The sequence below is a fragment of the Pristis pectinata genome, chromosome 10 (genome assembly GCF_009764475.1).
Source record: "Pristis pectinata isolate sPriPec2 chromosome 10, sPriPec2.1.pri, whole genome shotgun sequence".
Taxonomy (NCBI): Eukaryota; Metazoa; Chordata; class Chondrichthyes; order Rhinopristiformes; family Pristidae; genus Pristis; species Pristis pectinata.
In genome coordinates, this window is record NC_067414.1 from 55830281 (window position 1) to 55851374 (window position 21094).

A 21094-nucleotide genomic window follows, 5' to 3' on the forward strand; every position below is an offset into this window, starting at 1 on the left:
GCACTTTCTCCACTACCACTTTTTGAATTACTGTCAATCTTAGCTGTAATTATGATATTAGAAGTAATCTCTTTTTAATCACTAAAGTTTACTTTAAATCATAAAATTTACAAAAACAAACAATGGGAAAGCAATGTTAACTTTCAGAATCCACCCTCTGTCTGGCAGCTCCTCCAGGTGAGCCACTTTAAAAACTATTTCTTCCACCCTGCTTTAAATCTCCACAACTAATTGATGATGGAAGGCAGCAGCTATAATGATAAACTCACTTTGATCTCAGAATCCTGAAATAGGGAGCAAAAAAAAACAGTTAAACATCCTTCCCTCTCCCTCAGTCTTCTCCTTTACCTTAACAGACTGTTAGATTGCGGACTCAGTGCCAGCTCTTCATTATTTTTTGATTTGCCTTATGAGTTGCCATTTCACAAAGGCAATATTGCACAAAACCCACAACAACAGTAGTTGATAACTGAACGTGGCAGAATATTCCAAAGTTGTTTATCCGTTCTTTATTTCATCGTGACTGACGACCTGTCTGCATTTAGTTTGCCCACTATTTTCACTGGACACATCAGCAGGCCTTGAAGGATGACCTGGCTGGTCAAATAAAAATGTTACAGTTCATTTAAATAGATACAAAATCATTTTCTCTTTTATAATGTAATGTAATATAGGAATACATTTTAAGGGATTAAATTGAATTGTTTATTGCTCACTTCAAATCATTCAATTACTTATCTTAAGCTCTATACATATTGATTTAAGGCTGTGATAATACTTAAATCTAATTTCATAATAGTTACATCTTTCACGGGGCAATTTAACAAGGTACTTTTCCCTTGTACTACCTCAATACACTGTTGTAATGAAATGATCTGCATGGGCAGCATGAAGAACAAAGAACAATAATAAACCAATTTACCAATTTACTGTAAATAAAATTGAATGCCATATCTGTATTATAATCTTCAATCAGAGAATGGAGTCCTTAATACATGAACACAACTTCCCCAGCAAGATCCTAACTGACATTGTTCATTTCAGATCTCCACTTGTGTTCTTTCTTTTTATATGACAATAATTAACTGTTAATCATGGCGTAAATTACACACAATGTTTTTCTTTCCAGACTACATTTATACTAGAACTGTAGTTTACTGCACAGCAGTTTCACACTGAACTGCAATGCTTTGATTGGTCTAGATTCTCCTCTTATTACAAGAGATCATGTTGGATTCCCTGATTGCAGAACTTGGAGGAAAATCAGATGGCAGTGATCCCCATGCGATGTTTCCAGGCATTCAAATCTACTCATGTGCAAAAAGAGAATAGTATAACTGGATCCCAAGTTTTGAGTCAGGGCCTGACCCAGTGGTTTAAGACCAGTGTAGGTGTGAAAAAGTTCAATCCATTATGGACAATTCTGAACAAAATTAACAAAATTTAAGCCCACCAGGTTACAAATCAATCTTGTGTTATATTAACAATATGAGCAATTGGCATCTTGATCTTAATTAAACAGCAATCCATACAAAGTCCAAATGTTTCATATGCTTTGCACTCATTGCTGTATTTATTGTTGTATTTATTATTACCATGTACACTGCTTACTCTGTGAGCTTCATGCGAGAAAGGAGTTTCATTGAACCCTTGTGTATACAACAATAAATTAATCTCAATCTGAATTTTAAACGAGGTTCAGGATTTTAGAGTCATAGAGTCATGGAGAAATACAGCATAGATACAGGCCCTTTGACCCAATGAGTCCATGCCAACCACGGTGCCCACGCAGCTAGTCCCAATTTCCAATTCCCAATGGAGGAAACTTTAGGGGAGATGTCAGAGGTAGGTTTTTCACACAGAGAGTGGTGGGTGCCTGGAACACACTGCTGGGATGGTGGTGGTAGAGGCTGATACAATAGCGACACTTAAAAGGCTCTTAGATAGGCACATGGATGTAAGAAAAATTGAGAGCTATGGGCTGTGTAGGAGGGAAAGGTTAGATTGATGGTGGAGTAGGTTGATATAGGTCGGCACAACATCATGGGCCAAAGGGCCCGTACTGTACTGTGCTGTACTGTTCTACGTTCTCTATTCTAATGTCCTGCATTCGATCCATATCCCTCTAAGCCCTGCCCTTCCGTGTACCTATCCATGTGCTTCTTAAATTATACTATTGTACCTGCCTCAACCACTTCCTCTGGCAGTTCGTTCCATATACACACTGGGTGAAAAAGTTGCCTCTCAGGTCCCTTTTAAATCTTTCCCCTCTCACCCTAAATCTATGCCCCCTACTTCTGGACTCCCGCACACTGGGAAAAAGACTGAATATCTATCCAATAATGTCCCAACTCCTATACTCAGTGCCCTGACTGATGAAAGCCAGAGTGCTAAGAGCCTTTTTCACCACCCTGTCTACCTGTGATGCCACTTTCAATGAACTATGCACTTGTACTTCTAGGTCCCTCTGTTCCATTACACTCCCTAGTGCTCTACCATTCACAGTATAAGTCCTATGCTGGTTTGATTTTCCAAAATGCATCACCTCACATTCATCTGTATTGAAATCCATTTGCCACTCCTCGGCCCACTTCTCTAACTGATCAAGATCCACCTGTAATCTACAACAACCCTCTTCACTATCAACAACACCTCCTAATTTCATGTCATCCGCAAACTTACTGATCAAGTCTTTTGCGTTCATATCCAAATCATTTGTATAAGTAACAAATAACAAGGGTCCCAACATCAACCCCTGCGGCACACCACTAGTCACCGACCTCCATTCCGAGAAACAACCTTCAACCACCACCCTCTGCTTCCTACCTCCAAGCTAATTTTGAATCCACCTAACTAGCTCTCCCTGGATTCCATGGGGTGTAACCTTCCAGACCAGCCTACCATGCAGGACCTTGTTGAAGGCCTTGCTAAAGTCCACATAGACAACATCGACTACCCTACCCTCATCTACCTTTTTGGTTACCTCTTCAAAAAACTCTGAAAGGTTCGTCATGCACGACTCCCAACGCGCAAAGCCATGCTGACTCCTCCTAATCAGACTCTGTTTATCCAAATGCCGGTAGATCCTGTCCCTCCCCACTACTGATGTCAGGCTAACCAGCCTGTAGTTCCCTGGCTTGTCCTTGCTACTCTTCTTAAACAACAGAATGATATGAGCCACCTTCCAGTCTTCGGGAATTTCACCAGTGGCTAATGATGAAGCAAATATCTCTGCAAGGGCCTCCGCAATTTCTTCTCTAGCCTCACATGAAGTCCAAGGATGCACTTGGTCAGGGCCAGGGGATTTATCTACCTTAATGCACAGTAAGGCTGCAAATACCTCCACCCTGGTAACACGAATGTCCTCCAAAACATCGCCACTTGTTTCCCTTATCTCTTGAGCAACCATGGTTTTCTCCTTAGTAAACACTTGAGGAGAAATATTCGTTAAAAACCTCACCCATCTCCTGCGGCTCAAGACATAGGCAGCCCTGCTAATCTCCAAGGGGACCTACTCTCTCTCTGGCCATCCTTTTACTCTTAATATAGCTGTAGAACCTCTTGGGATTTCCTTAACCTTACCTGCCAGAACCACCTCACATCCTCTCTTTGCCTTCCTGATTTCTCTCTTAAGAATATTCTTAATCTTTTTATAGTCATTAAGGGATTCACTCGTCCCTGACCTCTTAAACCCAATGTATCTTCCTTCTTTTTCTTGACCAGAGCCTCAATATCTCTCGTCAGCCAAGGTTCCCTAAATTGCCAGGTTTCCCGTCACCCTAACAGGAACATGCTGCTCCCGGACTCTTGATATCACACTCTTAAAAGACTCACACTTGCCATTTGTTCCTTTCCCTTCAAACAGGCTCACCCAATCCACTAGATTCTGCTAGATTCTGCCTACTTCCCCCTAAATTAGCCCTGCTACAGTTTAGGACCCTGACCTACGGACTTGTTCTTTTCCATCACTTTCTTAAAGCTAATAAAATTATGGTCACTAGAGCCAAAATGTTCCCTGACTGCCACTTCAGTTACTGCCCTGCCTCGTTCCCTAAGAGAAAGTCCAGTACTGCACCCTCCTGAGTAGGGTCCTCTATATATTGACTCCGGAAACTTTACAGGATACAGTTCACAAATTCCACTCTGTCCAGGCCGTTAACACTCTGGATGGCCCAGTCAATACCCAGGAAATTAAAATCTCCCACTTACACAACTCTATTATTCTTACAACTATGTGCCATTTCTCTACACACCTACTACTCAAGCTCCCGCTGACTATTGGGGGGTCTATAACACAGCCCCACTAGAATGACCCTCCCCTTCTTGTTTCTAAGTTCTACACATATGGCCTCACTGAATGATCCCCCAAGAACGTCACCTCTACGTTCTGCTGTCATGTCCTCCCTTATCAAAAAGGCAACACCCCTCCTCGCTTATCTGTACCTCTGTCACACCTGGAACACTGAGCTGCCAGTCCTGCCCTTCTCTCAGCCATGTTTCTGTTGTGCCTGTAATATCCCAGTCCTCAGAGCCAATTTACGCTCTGACTTCGTCCGCCTTACCTGTTAAACTGTGCATTGAAATAAATGCAGTTTAACTGAGTATTCCGTTCCCTACCTTTACTGTGCCCCTGGCTATCCTGATTACTAAACTTGATCTCGCTGGCTACTGCTTTATCCCATGACTTGCTCCTGCTCAGAGTCCCACTCCCCTTCACTTGAGTTTAAACCCTCCCGTGTAGCACCAGCAAATTTCCCTGCAAGGATATTGGTCCCTCTCTGGTTCAAGTGCAACCCATCCCTCTTGTACAGGTTGCCTCTACCCCAGAAGAGATCCCAATGGTCCAAGAATCTGAATCCCCGCCCCCTCACCAGCTCCTCAGCCATGAATTCATCTGGCCTATCCTTCTATTTCTGACCTTTCTAGCACATGGCAGCGGGAGTAATCTAGAGATCACTACCCTCGAAGTCCTGCTCCTTAACTTCTTACCTAACTCCCGATACTCATTCTGCAGGACTTCATCCCTTGTTCTACCTATGTCATTTGTACCAACATGTACAACAACCTCTGGCTGTTTGCCCTCCCCCTCGAGAATTTTCTGCAGTGGCTCATGTTACGGACTAGGTTAAAATTGGTGAATGTCTCTTTAGGATAGGGTATGGTGGTGTGTGTGTAGTGTGGTTACGACAACAGGAGATAAAGGACGTAATGCCGTTTTTGAAGCAGTCCGTCAGAATTAGTCAGAGGAAGGGGGGAGAGAGAGACCAGCCTGCTAGCCTGTAGAAGGAAACAGGTATTTGTGTGGATGGCCACGATACAAGTGCCTTTCAGGGTGGCAGATGCAGTGGAGTGGTCACTGCTGAGTAGGCACTGAGGTGTCGTTTGGGTTCCAAAGTGGAACATTTGGATTTTGTAATTACTCTCTATTTTCTCTCTACGTTTTGTCTTCAGTCAACGGTGGTTTTGAAGAAGCCTTTGCTCATGTTTCACCTTATGGCTTGCTGAACTGAACTTTGAAGACTATTCCTAGACTTGGAGCTTGGGAATTTGCCACACACGCACTTCGAGTTTAGTTTTTGTGGTTAATGTTTAAGCTTTAACATTTTTACTTCTAACATTGTAACATTTTTACTTTTATTTTTCTTATTATCATAAGTAGTTATTAATAAAGTAGTTTTTAACACTTATAGATGACTCGGTGTGTTTCTTTTGTTGCTGGTTCATAACACTCAGAGACATCCTTGATCCTGGCACCCGGGAGGCAACACACCATTCTGGCATCTGTTCCGCAACCACAGAATCTCCTGTCTCGGTCTCCTGAGACTGATTTTGTTATTTTGTTGGATTAAATTTGTTGTATGAGTGCAAGTTGTTTTTGACATTGTTACTAGCAGAAATCTGGCCCATCATTTTGCATTTTCAAGAGGTCCAACAACAAATCAAGAAACAGTGGTGAGAATTGTAGTGAATAGAACAGAGCAACAAACCCACACAACCAGATTCAGGTACATAACCATTTCTGTACTTTGAAAGCTTGATTTATAAAATTGGAAATGTATTTACCTGTGTTTATCTTACATCTAGAAACAACCACTGAATTTTGAAATCAGAATTAATTGTAGAAGCATTAACTAAATGTTACAATTTGTGACCATGAAGTTTTCATGGTTAAAATTGGTGTAGTTTAGTTGCAACCTTGATCTTCATGCACAATTTTTTGAAGAAACAAACCAGTGATCTTTGATTTATTGAGGAAAAATAGCATACGTAGTTGAGCCGTACATTGCCAAATCAACAATTCACTGTTCTAAATATTTAAGTTTCCATGGCAGGAGGGCTTTTTTGTTAACTAAAGTAAGCTGTTCAAAAGCCCAAAGGTGATTGGTTAAGTTGGTGTTTAGTCCCAGTTTCTAGAAGCCACCTTCAATAAATCATGCAGTATTGTGCTGAACAGATACAAGTTTCGGAATTTTTCCACACAGGAAAAGAAAATATATGGCAGGTGCATGGTGGTTAACACACAATTGCTTCAAGGGCCAGTTGTTGCAAAGTTATTTCGCACATTGGCCCAAAGAGTTCACTCCATTACTGCAGAGCAAGTAGGCAGAGTCAGAAAGACAGAGGTTCACAAATCACAGGCCATGGTGGGGTGGGCCTTGTGGTGGAAACAGGCATGGGTACCGGGGATTTGGGAGAGTGGGTTGGGTCATAAGATATCAGTTGGTGTGGAATGTAACTGTCATTGAAGTTGGGAGACCTGCAGCAAGGAGTAAGTTTTACCATAAAAGGCAGCAAACTGCAACTAGTCCCAAACGACAGACTCCATGATTTGGGACCTGCTCAGGCAGGATCCCTTTAAATATCACCAAAATATACTTCACATTCATATGCAATCAGTTTATTGTTAAAATTCTATCCTAAACCACACATAAATGTTGTATTACATGATGAATTTCTAGGGCAAGCAGTTTAGCTGCTCTATCGTTGAATTAATTCCATTTTACTAGACCAATTCCCGTCCAATGAGTTCTATACCTTATTGAGAAACTGATAAATATTTTCATCAGAGAAAAATGCAAGACCTTTATAACTCTGAGACTCAGCTATCTCCTGAGCAAAGGGCTGAATGGCTTCAATCTGTGATATATACAGCTACTTTCAATTGGAGCTTCAACTGAAAATAACAGCACTGCATTCATCTCACTTACAATTTAGTTAAGAATGTCACACCCAGACAACATACAACTGCAGTTAAGCAACAGCTATGATAAGCACACTAGTGTCAATGAGTCAGGAAAGGTCGTTAGAAATGGACGGAGGTGACTGGACAATACCAATTTTACTGCTTTATGAGTTTGATGTTCAATAAATTCTTTGAGTCTGTTTCTTTAAGTAAATAATGCAACATTTGGTTTAACAACCAACAGGTTATAGATTTCCCTGACATGATAGAAAACATGAAAGAAACCAACAAAAATACTTGACAATCAATATAAGAACTCTTGAGAGATTAATTTAATAAATCAGAGTTTCACTGCTGTTTCTCATTATCTGAGAGTCTAGTGCTTGTAATGCACCTCTTAATACATAACTCCACAACTGCAGATATGCCACAACCCGGAAATTCCCTTGACTAACGTGATCACATTAATGGTCAGCACCTTCGTATATCTCTCCTTTGTCTGCATTTCCTATGAGTAACTAATCCACCAGGCAATCATATTAAACATTCATCCAGTAGACCTTTGAAACTTGTATTTCATAATTCTTGTTTATTTTAAGTGTCTAACATTAGGTTTTTAACGTGAAATCTAATAGGCTCACCATCCTTCTGAAATATTTCATAGATCCCAAAATTATTTCCAGGAACTGTTCAAATATATGTCTGAAAAAAATGAGTATTTCATTGTGCAATGGATATGGCAAATTGGAAACTTTCAATGAAAGTAGTTACCAGTACATTAATTTGTTTGTCTTGATTCTTGGCAATGTTTTTGGTCATTGATAACTCTTATATAATTTCTGGACTAGTTCAAAATATCACCAGCTGCCATCTGTTCTGTTCCTGATAGTTTCTCACTTAGTTGTCCAGAGCCACATCACATTCAGCATCTACAATATGTGGCTGGGTATTTCTAATAATAATAATTTCTAAATGGAGTCATAGATTAATACAGCACGGAGACAAGCCCTTCAGCCCATCAAGTCCATGCCAACCATGGTGCCCACCCAGCTAGTCCCAATTTCCTGTATTCGGCCCATATCCCTCTAAGCTCTGCCCCTCCATGTACCTATCCAAGTACTTCTTAAATGATACCATTGTACCTGCCGCAACCACTTCCGCTGGCAGCTTGTTCCATATACTCACCACAATCTGTGTGGAAAAAGTTGCCCCTCAGGTCCCTTTTAAATCTTTCCCCTGTCACCCTAAACCTATGCCCCCTAGCTTTGGTCTCCCCTACCCTGGGGAAAAGACAGCTACTGTCCCCCCTATCTGTGCCTCTCATAATTTTAAACATTTCTATAACGTTGCCCCTCATTCTCCTACGTTCCAAGGAATAAAGACCTAGCCTGGCCAAACTTTTCCTATAACTCAGGCCCTCTAATCCTGGCAACATCCTCATAAATCTTTTCTGCACTCTTTCCAGTTTTACGAGATCTTTCCTATGACAGGGTGAGCAAAACCGTACACAGTACTCCAAGTGCTGCCTCACCAACGATTTATACAACTGCAACATTATGTCCCAACTCCTATATTCAATGCCCTGACTGATGAAGGCCAGAGTGCTAAATACCTTTTTCACCACCCTCTCTACCTGTGACACCGCTTTCAATGAACTATGCACTTCTACTCCTAGGTCCCTCTGTTCCAATACACTCCCTAGTCCCCTACCATTCATAGTATAAGTCCTACGTTGGTTTGATTTTCCAAAATACATCACCTCACATTTATCTGTATTGAAATCCGTTTGCCACTCTTCAGCCCACTTCCCTAACTGATCAAGATCCCCCTGTAATCTACGATAACCTTCTTCACTGTCAACAACACCTCCTAATTTTGTGTCATCCACAAACTTACTGATCAAGCCTTGTGCAGTCGCATCCAAATCACTTATATGAATAACGAATAACAAGGGTCCCAACACCGACCCCTGCGGCACACCACTAGTCACCGGTCTCCATTCCGAGAAACAATCTTCAACCACCACCCTCTGCTTCCTACGTCTGAGCCAATCTTGAATCCACCTAACTAGTTCTCCCTGGATTCCATGGGACCTAACCTTCCAGAACAGCCTACCATGCAGGATCTTGTCAAAGGCCTTGCTAAAGTTCAAGCAGACAAAATCCACTGCTGTACCATCATCTATCTTTGTTCTAATATTTTGTTCTAATATTTTTCAAACTACGATGGAGAAGCAAAGTGAAAGTCTAATAAATGTCTAATAACCAGGATCAAACAGAACTCTCAGATATCCTGCAATGGAGGGGGTGAAGGACTGGAATTGATCCAGAAAGCTGCACTTCACCAACAGCATATCCCCACCCTTCTTTACCCTCCCCACCATTTCCACCTTAGGAATCTAGGGCTCCATTAATTTTTAATAATCCTTCTTTTACTACAAGCAGAGACTAATTTAAATGCTTTTTTGGATGCAATTGTTTCATTTTTCACAAGACATCATTAAAGTGTAGAAACATTGCCACGATTAGTGTATTTATTCAGAAAGTCCATGTTTCAAATTTGTACTGCACCTGCAAACACATACAGATACTTCACAGCTTACGATTGCCCAACTTATGTACAGCCCATACATACAAGCGAGCATTTAGGAGTCCGGCAGGATGGATTTGCCAGCTGCTGCAAGGCTGCAGGCATTTTTTGCCCTATGGGAACTTGTTTTGTGGCCACATTTCCAACTTGCAAACTGTTCTCATTACATACAGCTCTCAGGAATGGAACTCTGTCGTAACCTGAGGAGGAACTGTACATATTAACATACAAGTTAGGAGCAGTGGAAGGCCATTCAACCCCTTGAGTCTGCTCCTCCATTCAATAAGGTCAAGGCTGATCTGACGATAACTCTACTCTTCACTCCAATCTACCCCGGTAACATTTCACTCCTTTGCTTATCAAGAATTTATCGACCTTAGCTTAAAAATATTCAAAGACTCTGCTTTCACCAACCTTTAAGGAAGAAAGTTCCAAAGACTCACAACCTTCTGACTGAAAAAAAATGGTCTCACCTCTGTCCTAAATAGGTAACTGTTGATTGTGAAACAGTGACCTCTAGTTCTAGGTCTCCCACTTGGGAGAGCATTCTTTCAAACATTCATCGTAAAACCCCTCGGGATCTTTTATATTTCAATCAATCCCCTTTCCCTCTTCTAAACTCCAAAAGATACAATAGTAAATGAAAGTCAGGAAAACTGCAGATGCTGGAAATCTGACATAAAAACAGAAAATGTTGGAAACTCAAGTTCTGATGAAAGGTCCTGGACCTAAAACAATATATATTTCTCTCTCCGCAGACACTGCCTGAACTGGTGAGAGTTTCTGACATCATCTGCTTTTATTTCAGCAGGTGCAATCCAATCTTTACACATTAGACAACCCGCCCATTCCAAGTGTTAGTTTAGTAAAGCTTCTCCAAAATGCCTGCAACATATTAACATCCTTCCTTAAATAAGAAGACCAATATGGTGCACAATACTCCAGATGTGGTTTTACCACTGCCTAATACAATGGAAGCATAACGTCTCTACTTTTATTCCTGTAACATTTAGGAACATAGGTAAAAAAGCAAATTGATTAATACTTTAACTGAAGTGTCGCAAGGTCCCACAATGTGATAATACAAGCTAAGAATAATTCATAATGATACTTTATGTTACGATTGTTAAAGTATGCACCTCAAATCAGGGCAATCTGCAGACAACGGCATTTGTTATTAGCAGCATTCTTTCAGAACAGAGGGCTAGGTCAACAACTTTCTGACTTACATAGGAAAGGCTGAAATGAATGGAAACCACATCAAATTCCACATACTTCATACCTAAATTGTGAATGTTGTATATTATTTTATCAGGTCAAAGCAAAGAATTTGTTTAAACCAAACTTTCAGAAAGTCCTTCTTTCCTCATAAGAGAATAAAAAATAAATCTCCCGGATGCATCACAGCTTGGTATGGTGACTGCTCTGCCCAAGACTGCAAGAAATTGCAGAGAGTTGTGAATGCAGCCCATTTTATCATGAAAACCAGACTCCTCTCCATTGATTCTGTCTATACTCCCCGCTGCCTTGAGAAAGCAGCCAACATCGTCAATCTTCCATCGGGCAGAAGATACAAAAGCTTGAGAACACGTACCACCAGGCTCAAGGACAGCTTCTGTCCACTGTTATAAGACTCCTTAATGGACCTCTTATATGATAAAAATGAACTCTTGATCTCTCAATCTACCTCATCATGGCCTTGGCACTTTCTTTGTCTACCTGCACTTCCTCTGTAACTGTAACACTATATTCTGCATTCTGTTTTGTTTTCCTTTTGTACTGCCTCGATGTACTTACGTATAGAATGATCTGTCTAGATGGCATGCAAACATAGCTTTTCACTGTATCTTGGTACATATGACAGTAATAAACCAATTACCGATACCTTTGAATCTATTAAGATATTTTAAGAGTAAAGCTTTCAAAAGTTAATGCTTAATAAGAAGTTAAAATGCCTAATTAATACAACCATATAATAAATTTCTCTTCAGGCATTAGAATGGACAGTGCTCACCTAAAAATACAATAATAGGAACACAACCAGAAATCAGTCTAGGTGGCCAGCGTCAGCCTGTTTATCAAAATGAATAAATTAGTCAGCAGGTGAGTGTTAAACAAATTAAAACAGAAAAATGCTGCAAATTCACAATGGGGCTATCACAGTCCATGAGAATGTTAGTTTACACAATAAATGGATCTTCAGTACTTTGGTTGCTTTCTAGCCACTGACATATTCTCAAGCTTTTCTACTTTTATTTGAGATTTCCCATACTCTTGAATTTGTTTCCTCATCTTCATGTGAAAATATATTTTCCTTTATGCAAAAATGAATTGCCAATGCAACTAAATATAAGTATGCAATTAACAATGGATTTGGCCACTGTAGCATTTTCAGTAAAATCCTGATCATGCCTATTATTTAAATGGAGAGCTGATAAATGGCTACACATAAAATGCCAAATGCAAGTTTTACCTCTAATAGTTTTGATCAGAGGCCTAATGAAACCAATATATTTAATAGATGTTACTTAAACCAAAGAGTTGTCAGTTGCTCGTTAATTTGAAAGGCCAAATCAGGATTTTAGTGAGTCATAGTACTTTTTGTTGGGCTTGCTGCTAAAGAGAAGGAGAATATATAATGTCAGAAATGTGATCAAATGGTTGGTAAACTGGAGTTTGAAAGATTTTCTAATAATGAACAATTGAGTTTAATTGTGATGCAGGTGACACTGGAAGTGAAGTTTTGATTGTCCATCTCTAGTCACCTTGAGCTTATCAGGAGACAAATTGTAAAGAGAGTCTGTGGTATCATATAGGTCACACCAGAAATGAAGGACAGTTTCTTCCTTAAGTATTATTAAACGTTTATGACCCTGAGGGGTTCTAACAGGGTGGATATGGAGAGAATATTTCTTCTTGTAGGAGGATCTAGAAATAGAGGTCATCATTCGAAAATAAGGGTTCTCTATATAAGACAGAGCTGAGGATTTTTTTTTCTCTCAGAGGGTCATGAGTCTTTGGAACTCTACCTCAAAGGATGTTGGAAGCAGAAGCTTTGAATATTTTTAAGGCAGAGGTAGATTGATTCTTGATAAGCAAGGGGGTAGACAGGAATGCAAAGCTAAGGTTACTATGTGAGTTTCAATTAGCCAAGGTCTTACTGACTGGTGAGGCAGGTTTGAGGGGCTGAGTGACCTATTCCTGCTTCTAATTTGTATGTTCCTGAAGGATGTCAGTGAGCGAATTGGGTTTTTATGAGAATATGACCAAATTCATAGTCATTTTATCTGCTGTAAAAATCAGCACACAAATTTTGATATTTACTTAATTCATATTCACATTGAGGATTGTATTTCATTTAATTTGTAGATTTGATGAATATTAGTAACAGAAAAAATCTGTTTTATTGATAATACACATTATTGATTTACAGCCTGAATTGCGAACTATTATTAAAGAGGTTAGGTCTTATAACTCAGTTCAAACAGCTGTCCAAAAACAATTCTGTGGAATACTGATTTTTCTAATGATGAATTACAACTGAAATACCCCCTTTTCTTTTCTCCTTGAAACATCACAGTATTCTTTGTTTCTACATTCTAGCATTTGCAGATTTTAATTTCATTATATTTTGTCCTCCAGAAATCCCAATTACTCATATTATGTCATTAGTGTTCTTTAGTTTAAACATATTTGGAAGCCAAGACTGTTTTGTTTTAATTGCTCAAATTAAACTGCCCAGCCATCCCAGGTACTCTGTGAAATCATTTACAATCTTTGCTTCTTTTCACTAAAAATAAACATTAGATTTTCAAAGCAGCAGGAAACAAACAATGTGAATACAACACTAGTTTGGATTAATCTTTGGAATAGTTTTTAGTTCAAGAAATAGTTTTAGAAAGAAACTATGAAAGGTTACTCTCAGAAACTTCATCGGCTTTACAATCTTCAGGGTTTTTTTGGTTATGACTGAAGACATAACATGGATTAATCTTCCAGGATATTGCATCAGATTCATAGTGGGTTTAAACATTGGGAAAAACATGTAAGTTGGCTAGAGTGTTTTTATCGCTGAGTAATATAACTCCATAGCACTGATCAAGGCCTGAGAGATCTTGTACACGCATCACTTAAAGCTAATATGCAAGCACAGCAAGTAATTAGGAAGGCACATAGTATATTGCCCTTTATTTAAAGAGGATTTGAGTACAAGAATAAAGATGTCTTAATGCAGTTACATTGGGCACTGGGGTGATCACTCCTTCAATATCGTGTACAGTTCTGTTTTCACTACTTTAGCAAGGATGTACATGTGATAAAGGGAATGCAACACAGGTTCACTAGATTAATTTCTGGAATGCTGGTTTTATTAAGAGGGAATGCAACACAGGTTCACTAGATAAAATTCTGGAATGCTGGTTTTATTATATGAGGAGAGATTATACAAACTGGGCCTATACTCCCTAGAGTTTAGAAGAATGAGAGGTGATCTCAGTGAAACATACAAAATTCTGACAGGGCTTGACAAGGTTGATGCAGGCGTGATCGCACCATTGGTTGGGATATCTAGAAACAGGGGTCGCAGTTACAAAATAAGGGATCAGGCATTCAGGGCTTTCTTCACCCAGAAGGTAGTGAATGATGGTAAAAGTAAAATCAGTCACTACCTTGTAGCTGGTGTGAGGGACTGAATGACCTACTCCTGCTTCTACTTCTTATGTCCATTTAGCTCAACGTGCCTGCCCTTCCTGCTGGATGAGCTATCAGATTAATCCTGTAACCCAGCCCTTTCTGCAGGGCCCTGCAAAATTCCCTTTCTGACTCGTTACCCAATTCAGTCCTGGGGCATTTGACAGAGAAGAAAAATGCAAATTGAGTTTGATGTGGAGGTAACATGAATTTAGTGGAATATACAGTGTGAAAGCAAGCCATTCAGCTCAGCTCGTTTATGCCAGGATTCACACTCCATTCCACTCCGCATCCTTTCCTCATGCTATCATCAAAACCCTCTATTCCTTTCTCTCTCATGTGTTTATCTAGCCCATTTCTGTGATGATATACTGTTAGATTGTCCTTACCATAAACTTTGTTTTCAATACTAATGGAATACTAACCAACAAAAAAAATGTTCTTTTGCTATTTTAAAACTCTGCGTTATTCCCTGTAATTAAATAAACAAACATGAACAAGGTGCAGGATTCCGCCATGAGCTGTGAATGAATGGCGCCTGTGTTCATTCACCTTTCACTTGTCCACAAACTTTCTACAAGGCTTTGCAAGACAAGTTGCACAGTGCTGCAGCCTCTACAGAACACCTATGCCAAGAGGCACAACAACTGTGCACCACTTTACCAAATGGACTTTAGAATCCTTGTTGAAGACCACAGAGTCAGAAGCAGGAAGTGCCCATGTTAAATGTTAGATCAGGAACAGAAGATAAAAAAAGGCCAAAAGATCCACGTAGGAGTGTAAAGGGAAATAAAAAACATTTTAAAAAGATTAACCTTTTATTAAAGTCACTCATCAGTTAATTTTCGGTGCCAAAGAGATTGTTTGGAAGTAATTATAAATTATTATGCCTTTAAAGTCAATTTGAAATTACTTGACTTTCTGGCGGTGTAATCCAACGCAATTGAACTTCACGCGGTTCCGTGTATTTGAAAGGGGAGCCAGGCGGCTTTAGTGGAACTTATGAATGGGAGACAACAGCTTCGGGTTTTTCGCCTTTACAGGAGCCTGTCATCGGTGCTCTCACAGATGTTCTCTTCCATTTGCCACTAAATAACAGCCGGAGCAATATCCCATCTGATAGCAATAATTAAGTACAGTTGTAAAACCCGGCGAGCGATATCAGATAGATCACCTCACATAACTACAAAGTTAACTCTATCAGGGCAAGACCAACTGATAGCCAGTGACCTAAATGACGTTAAAAGGGATCAATCCTGTGATTCTCGGAAAGATTCCCCTTGACTTTTCTTTCTCCTGGTTGGATTCCATTCATTTTAAGAAAGGCACCACCCTTCACTTTTAATATGGGTGAATACAAATAAACCACTTTTATTTTCCAGATACAGCTCAGTGATTGTCTGAATGATTTCCTTTAAAAAGAACTATTTTAATTAACGAAATCTTCATACGAAAGTTCAACTTTATTGTATATTTACCTGAAATGTGGTCTTTTTACATTAAGTCTCAATCGATGAAAATCGCGATGGCTCCATCTAACTCCTGGAAAGGGAACATGTGGGGACGCCCTTCGTAATCCGGTTGAGAGGTGCAAGTTTGTTCTTTTCTGGCTGTCTAGCCGGGTTGGACATCGACAATGAATCGGAAACCATCAGATCGAAAATGGCCACAACGCGCCTCGCTTTTTTTTTGTCCAGTTTCCCCAGAATATGATCAGCGAAAATACAGCCCTTCGACCATGCTGGCCCGGCACCAGAAGAGGATGCAAGCGAAGAATAAAGGGTGCCTTTGAGTGAGAGATCAGTGCTGCAAGGAACTCAGGTCAGTCACATCAGCCGCATGAAAGGCGTGCATTGTGCGCTGCTGCCTTGGGGCAGTGCCTCTGTCGGGGCTTCGGGCAGCCGGCACGTTCTACCGACCGTCCTTCGGTTCGCATCCACACCGGGCTGGCTCTCAATCAGCCCTCGGACTAGCCACACTTTGCTGAGTTGCCGCCACGGCTGGAGCCAAGCTATGGTTCTTCCGTGTCTTTTGTTTATTTATTTCTCTTTCTTTTAACAAAAAGAATGGGCAGCTCTAAGATGTCAGGAGTAAATTTTCTGAACCAAGAGGTGTTCTTACACTGCATGTGAGCCGCTGAGCGGCTAGGTGGAAACTGCCTTCTGGACCTGCTGTGGGCCGACGCTGGCTGAAAATTTAACCCTTTGTAAACCCATGTGACGTTGAAGTCCAAATATCCAGCAGCGGTCGATGATGTGATGTTCCCATGCACTATCGCCCACCCAGCCCGACATTTTTTCAATTCCCTTTTCCCTTACCGAAGAGGTACTGCCAGAAGTCCAACAGCAAATTTGGATTTAAGGCTCGGTTTCCACTGAATGGCTATAGATTTCTCCGAGTTTTCAGTTTCTGCGCCAAGGCTGACATAAATATCCCCCCCCCCCCATTTTATAAAGTTACTGGAAATCTAATTCTACCAATGACGATTTCAGATGATAAAGGGGAAATAAATATTGAATATGTTTGCTATTTAATCGCGCCCAGTTCCCTCCATTATCTGGTTTGTGTTCTCTCCTGTAACTAATTTTACTTCATTAAAAAATCTCCTGCCCAACCTTTCCTTTTTTAAAAAAAATAAAAGTTTAAAATTCAAACACTCCCTGTTGGGTCGTCTATTTTGGATGCAAAATATGCCAATTTTAGTTTTTTTTAATGATTTTCTGACATTAAACAAATATCTGCAACTATTGGTTAACATAAAAAAACTGCAGTTGCTCGAAAGAGGAACAGGGATAATAATTCAGGCTGATGACCCTTCATCAGAACCAAATTAAAGGTCATCAACCCGAAACATTAACTCTGTTTCTCTTTCCACAGATGCTGCCTGACCTGCTGAGTGTTTTCAGCAATTTCTGTTTTTGTTTCAAACCTACAACCGCTGGCTGGACGTTTGCCCGCAGTATTACAAAATGATTGTGTCCAACAAACAAGGCAATGGTTAAAGATTAGACAAAAGCAATTTGTTCTTTATGCGGGACGTAATGCACAAAATCTGTGCATACGGAATTAGGTGCAGGAGTAGGTCACTCCTGTGACCTGTGAGCCTATTCCATCATTCAATAACACCATAACTGATCTGACTGTGACTTCAACACCACATTTCCACCTACCCTCCTCTGGTCACCTTTCACCCCTTTGCTTATCAAGAATCTATGCACTAAGGTAGAGGTGATGTATTTAAAGACTGTGTTCCATTGTCCTTTGAGGCAACCTTTCAATGACTCACAACCCACCCAAAAAATGCCTCATTCCTGCCTTAAGTGGGTGACCCCCTATTTTTACACAGCGATCCCTCGTTCTAGGTTTTCGCACAAGAGGAAATACTCTCTCCACATCAACGCTGGCAAAACCCTCCAGGATCTTATATGCTTCAATTAAGTCACCCCCCCCCCCCCACCCTCATCTACACTCCAGTGGATACAAGCCTCATAATACAACCTACCCAATCCCAGGTCAAGTAAGCTTTCTCTGAACTGCTTCCAACACAGATACAACGTTCCCTGAATAAGGCGACCAATACTGTACATGATACTCCCGATGTAGTTTAATCAATGCCCTGTAATTAAAGCACAACCGCCTTACTTTGAAATTCCCTTAGCAATAAACAATAACATCCTGTCAGCTTTCCTAGTGACTGGTTGTACTTGCATACTAGTCCTTTGTGAATTATGCACTAGGAAACTCAGAACCCTCTGCATCTCAGAGCTTTGCAATCTCTCACCATTTAGATAAAATATCTCTTTAATTTTCATGCCAAAATGGACAATTGTACATTTCCCATATTATACACCATTTGCCAGATCCTTGTACATAATCTATATCCCTTTGTAGCCACCTCAAATCCTCCTTCCAGTTTACTTACCACTATTGGCACCTTTCTAACGGGAACACAGTTTTCGTATTATGGTTTATAGTTCACCTCAGAATGGAAGCAGACAGGACAAATCACTTACAAGAGTGGAATATTGAGAATATCGAGGAATATATTTGCTTTATAACTACGCAATTATATCATACCCACTCTCCAATCGTGTGAATAGGTCACACTGACACGTTTGCCCGTGTGAACATAGATCATGCATTAATTTTAACCCAATTCGTTTTTTTATTACAAAATCATTTTGACACATATTTCCCCATCATGTTGTGCAAGTGGCAATCGAAGTCAAACATATTCCTAAATTGTATTAAATCGCTTGCCACTTAACCACAATTACATTGTGACTTTCCCAGAGAGGGATCTGGTATTGGTCTCTAAAAGGGATACCGATGTATGAAATATATACTGACTTGGTCCAGCAAACACTGAACAAACGATTAGTAAAGAAAAAGCAAATTAATACAATGTAAATAAATCTATTTTATTTGGTAAATATTTTCCGCAGAGCCAAGCAACAGTATTCCCAGTTGCTGAATTTGACGAGAGGAAAATCTCCTACATTCTACAAAACTGTGTTTTGGGTTGCTCAACTCACCGCTCATCGGGCTTTTCAGCAGCCTGTGCAACAGCATCTCCTATCATTACCGCGCCACAAGACCTCCATGCCCGAAATCCTTAAAAGCACCTCTCGCCAAAGCTATCCAGGTGGTTATGAACGCTTTCAACCCGGCGACACCTCAGCATTTCATCATCCAGACCTGAACACAACGTTTCTTCCCATTCACTGAAATCAAAGACTAGCAAAACTACAGGCAGAACAAAACAAAAACCAAACAGTTCTAATTTTACTGATGCCTTCAAAACTTGCCTTTAATAAATATGGTAAAAGTAACACATTAAAATCAATGAGATGAATCGTTTGCTTCCGGATATTTGTGCTATTTATCTAACACTATGCAAAAATTTCTATAATTAGTGTAAGTGAAAATATCAGGGCATCTTCGCTTTCTGATTAACAGCAAACTAAAAGACATATCCAATTATAGGCAGACATGCTGTGCAGTTGGGTGTAGCATACACCTGAGATGTGAACCACCTGCAAGAACAGAACTGAACATTGATAAAGATACCAGTTCAGCTACGAAGATCACATTATGTACTCTTCTCTCACTGCGACCAGTGTCGTTTATGGTAAAACACTGTTTCGATGAAAATTTATTGACAACCACCCATTTCATTGTACAGAATATCCCGTATACAAAAGAGAATGTCAATTTACGGGACACCATGCTGTCCCATAGTAATTCATTTATAATAAATTACTTTCAGTTCTGTGACAAAGCAGCATTTTTTTCTACAGTTAAAAAAGCAAACTTCTGGGGAAAGTCAGCGGGTCAGGCAGCATCTGTGGAGGGAAGTGGGAGCCGACGTTCAATCTATAGATGCTTCCTGACGCGCTGAGTTGCTCCAGTTATTTGTTTTCTATTGTTCCAGATTCCAGCATCTGCAATCTCTTGTGCCTAGGGTAATGTGTCAAGCTTTTGTTTTGTCATGGCCTGGTGTGGATCTGAATTCAGATTTATGAATCACAGAACAGAACACGTTCAACGGAGCCACATGATAATCAAACGCCCTGGCTAACTTCGGCCCATATCCATAACGTTGTCCACTGCAAACTGACCTTGCAATCATGTTAACGAAGGTTATATGTGACTGTGATGATAGGGAATTTTATATCCCTATCATAAAATTATGATGGGTGTTGATAGGGTAGAGTGCAGGAGACTGTTCACGGTATCAGAGGTAGATCGAACTAGAGGACGTGGATTTAGGGTGGGGTTGAATTCTCTACATTTTATTGTTTTAAAGTAATGGTGATTTGTTCGATTTCTTCTCTTCATTGGTTCCAGCTTGGCATCCAACATCCACTTACGTGATGGAAAGACATCGTTGTGGTGATGCATCGCCAACACGAGGACCAGCATCCGGAGATTCCAGCGGAACACCGGGCTCTCTGCAGACAGGCAGCCTCCGACGCGATGAACCAGCCAGTGCAGGAAGGGACTGCCATGACTGCCGCGCGCCACATGTTTTGACCCGTTTTTAACATCTCGCCACAACTACAGAACGGGTTAGCACAAAGGCCCCGATGTATATCATGGCTGGTATGCTGTAACTCTGTACAGCAAGGCCCACTCTCCTCATAATAACAAACCCACTGCAGCAATGTGCGACATTAGAAACACGGGATTTATTCCATCGATCCTAATTCTACATCTAGGAGAGGCAGATTGCTCCACTGAGGAAGACAGTCACCAGGTGAATTGAACAGTTCGTGGGTCAGGTGCAGTACGGATGTTCACAATCTGCTGCCAAGCGCCGCACAGCCTCCAGTGCTGTGGATGGTAACTTCGGGCCATATCCACAACATTGTCCACTGCAAACTGACCTTGCAATCATGTTATATGTGACTGTGACGATAGGTAATTTTATACAGTATTGCATCTTATTGTTTTAAAATAATGGCGATTTGTTCGATTTCTCTTCTTCATTGCTTCCAGCTTGCGATCCAACATCCACTTACGTGATGGAAAGGCGATGCATCGATTCCCGGTGGTGGCATCCGTTTCACCTGTCGCGGGGCCGATGCCAACGCAGGGACCAAGACCCGGAGATTCTAGTTCGGGGTTACT

General features: G+C 40.6%; 1 protein-coding gene across 4 annotated transcripts in view; it reads right to left on the reverse strand.

The window, feature by feature from the left end:
- LOC127575460 (tyrosine-protein kinase HCK-like) overlaps positions 1–21094 on the reverse strand; it is a 61552-nt gene that overhangs the window by 38368 nt on the left and 2090 nt on the right. For 2 of the 4 annotated variants that reach the window (XM_052025355.1, XM_052025354.1), the window contains exon 2: positions 18997–21092. In XM_052025355.1, coding sequence (XP_051881315.1) covers positions 18997–19033 — 37 coding nt within the window. In that variant the 5' untranslated portion in view covers positions 19034–21092. Of the gene's footprint in view, positions 1–15939; positions 16563–18383; positions 18446–18996; positions 21093–21094 lie in introns of those variants that run through there. The other 2 variants (XM_052025357.1, XM_052025356.1) reach the window with 2 other exon arrangements.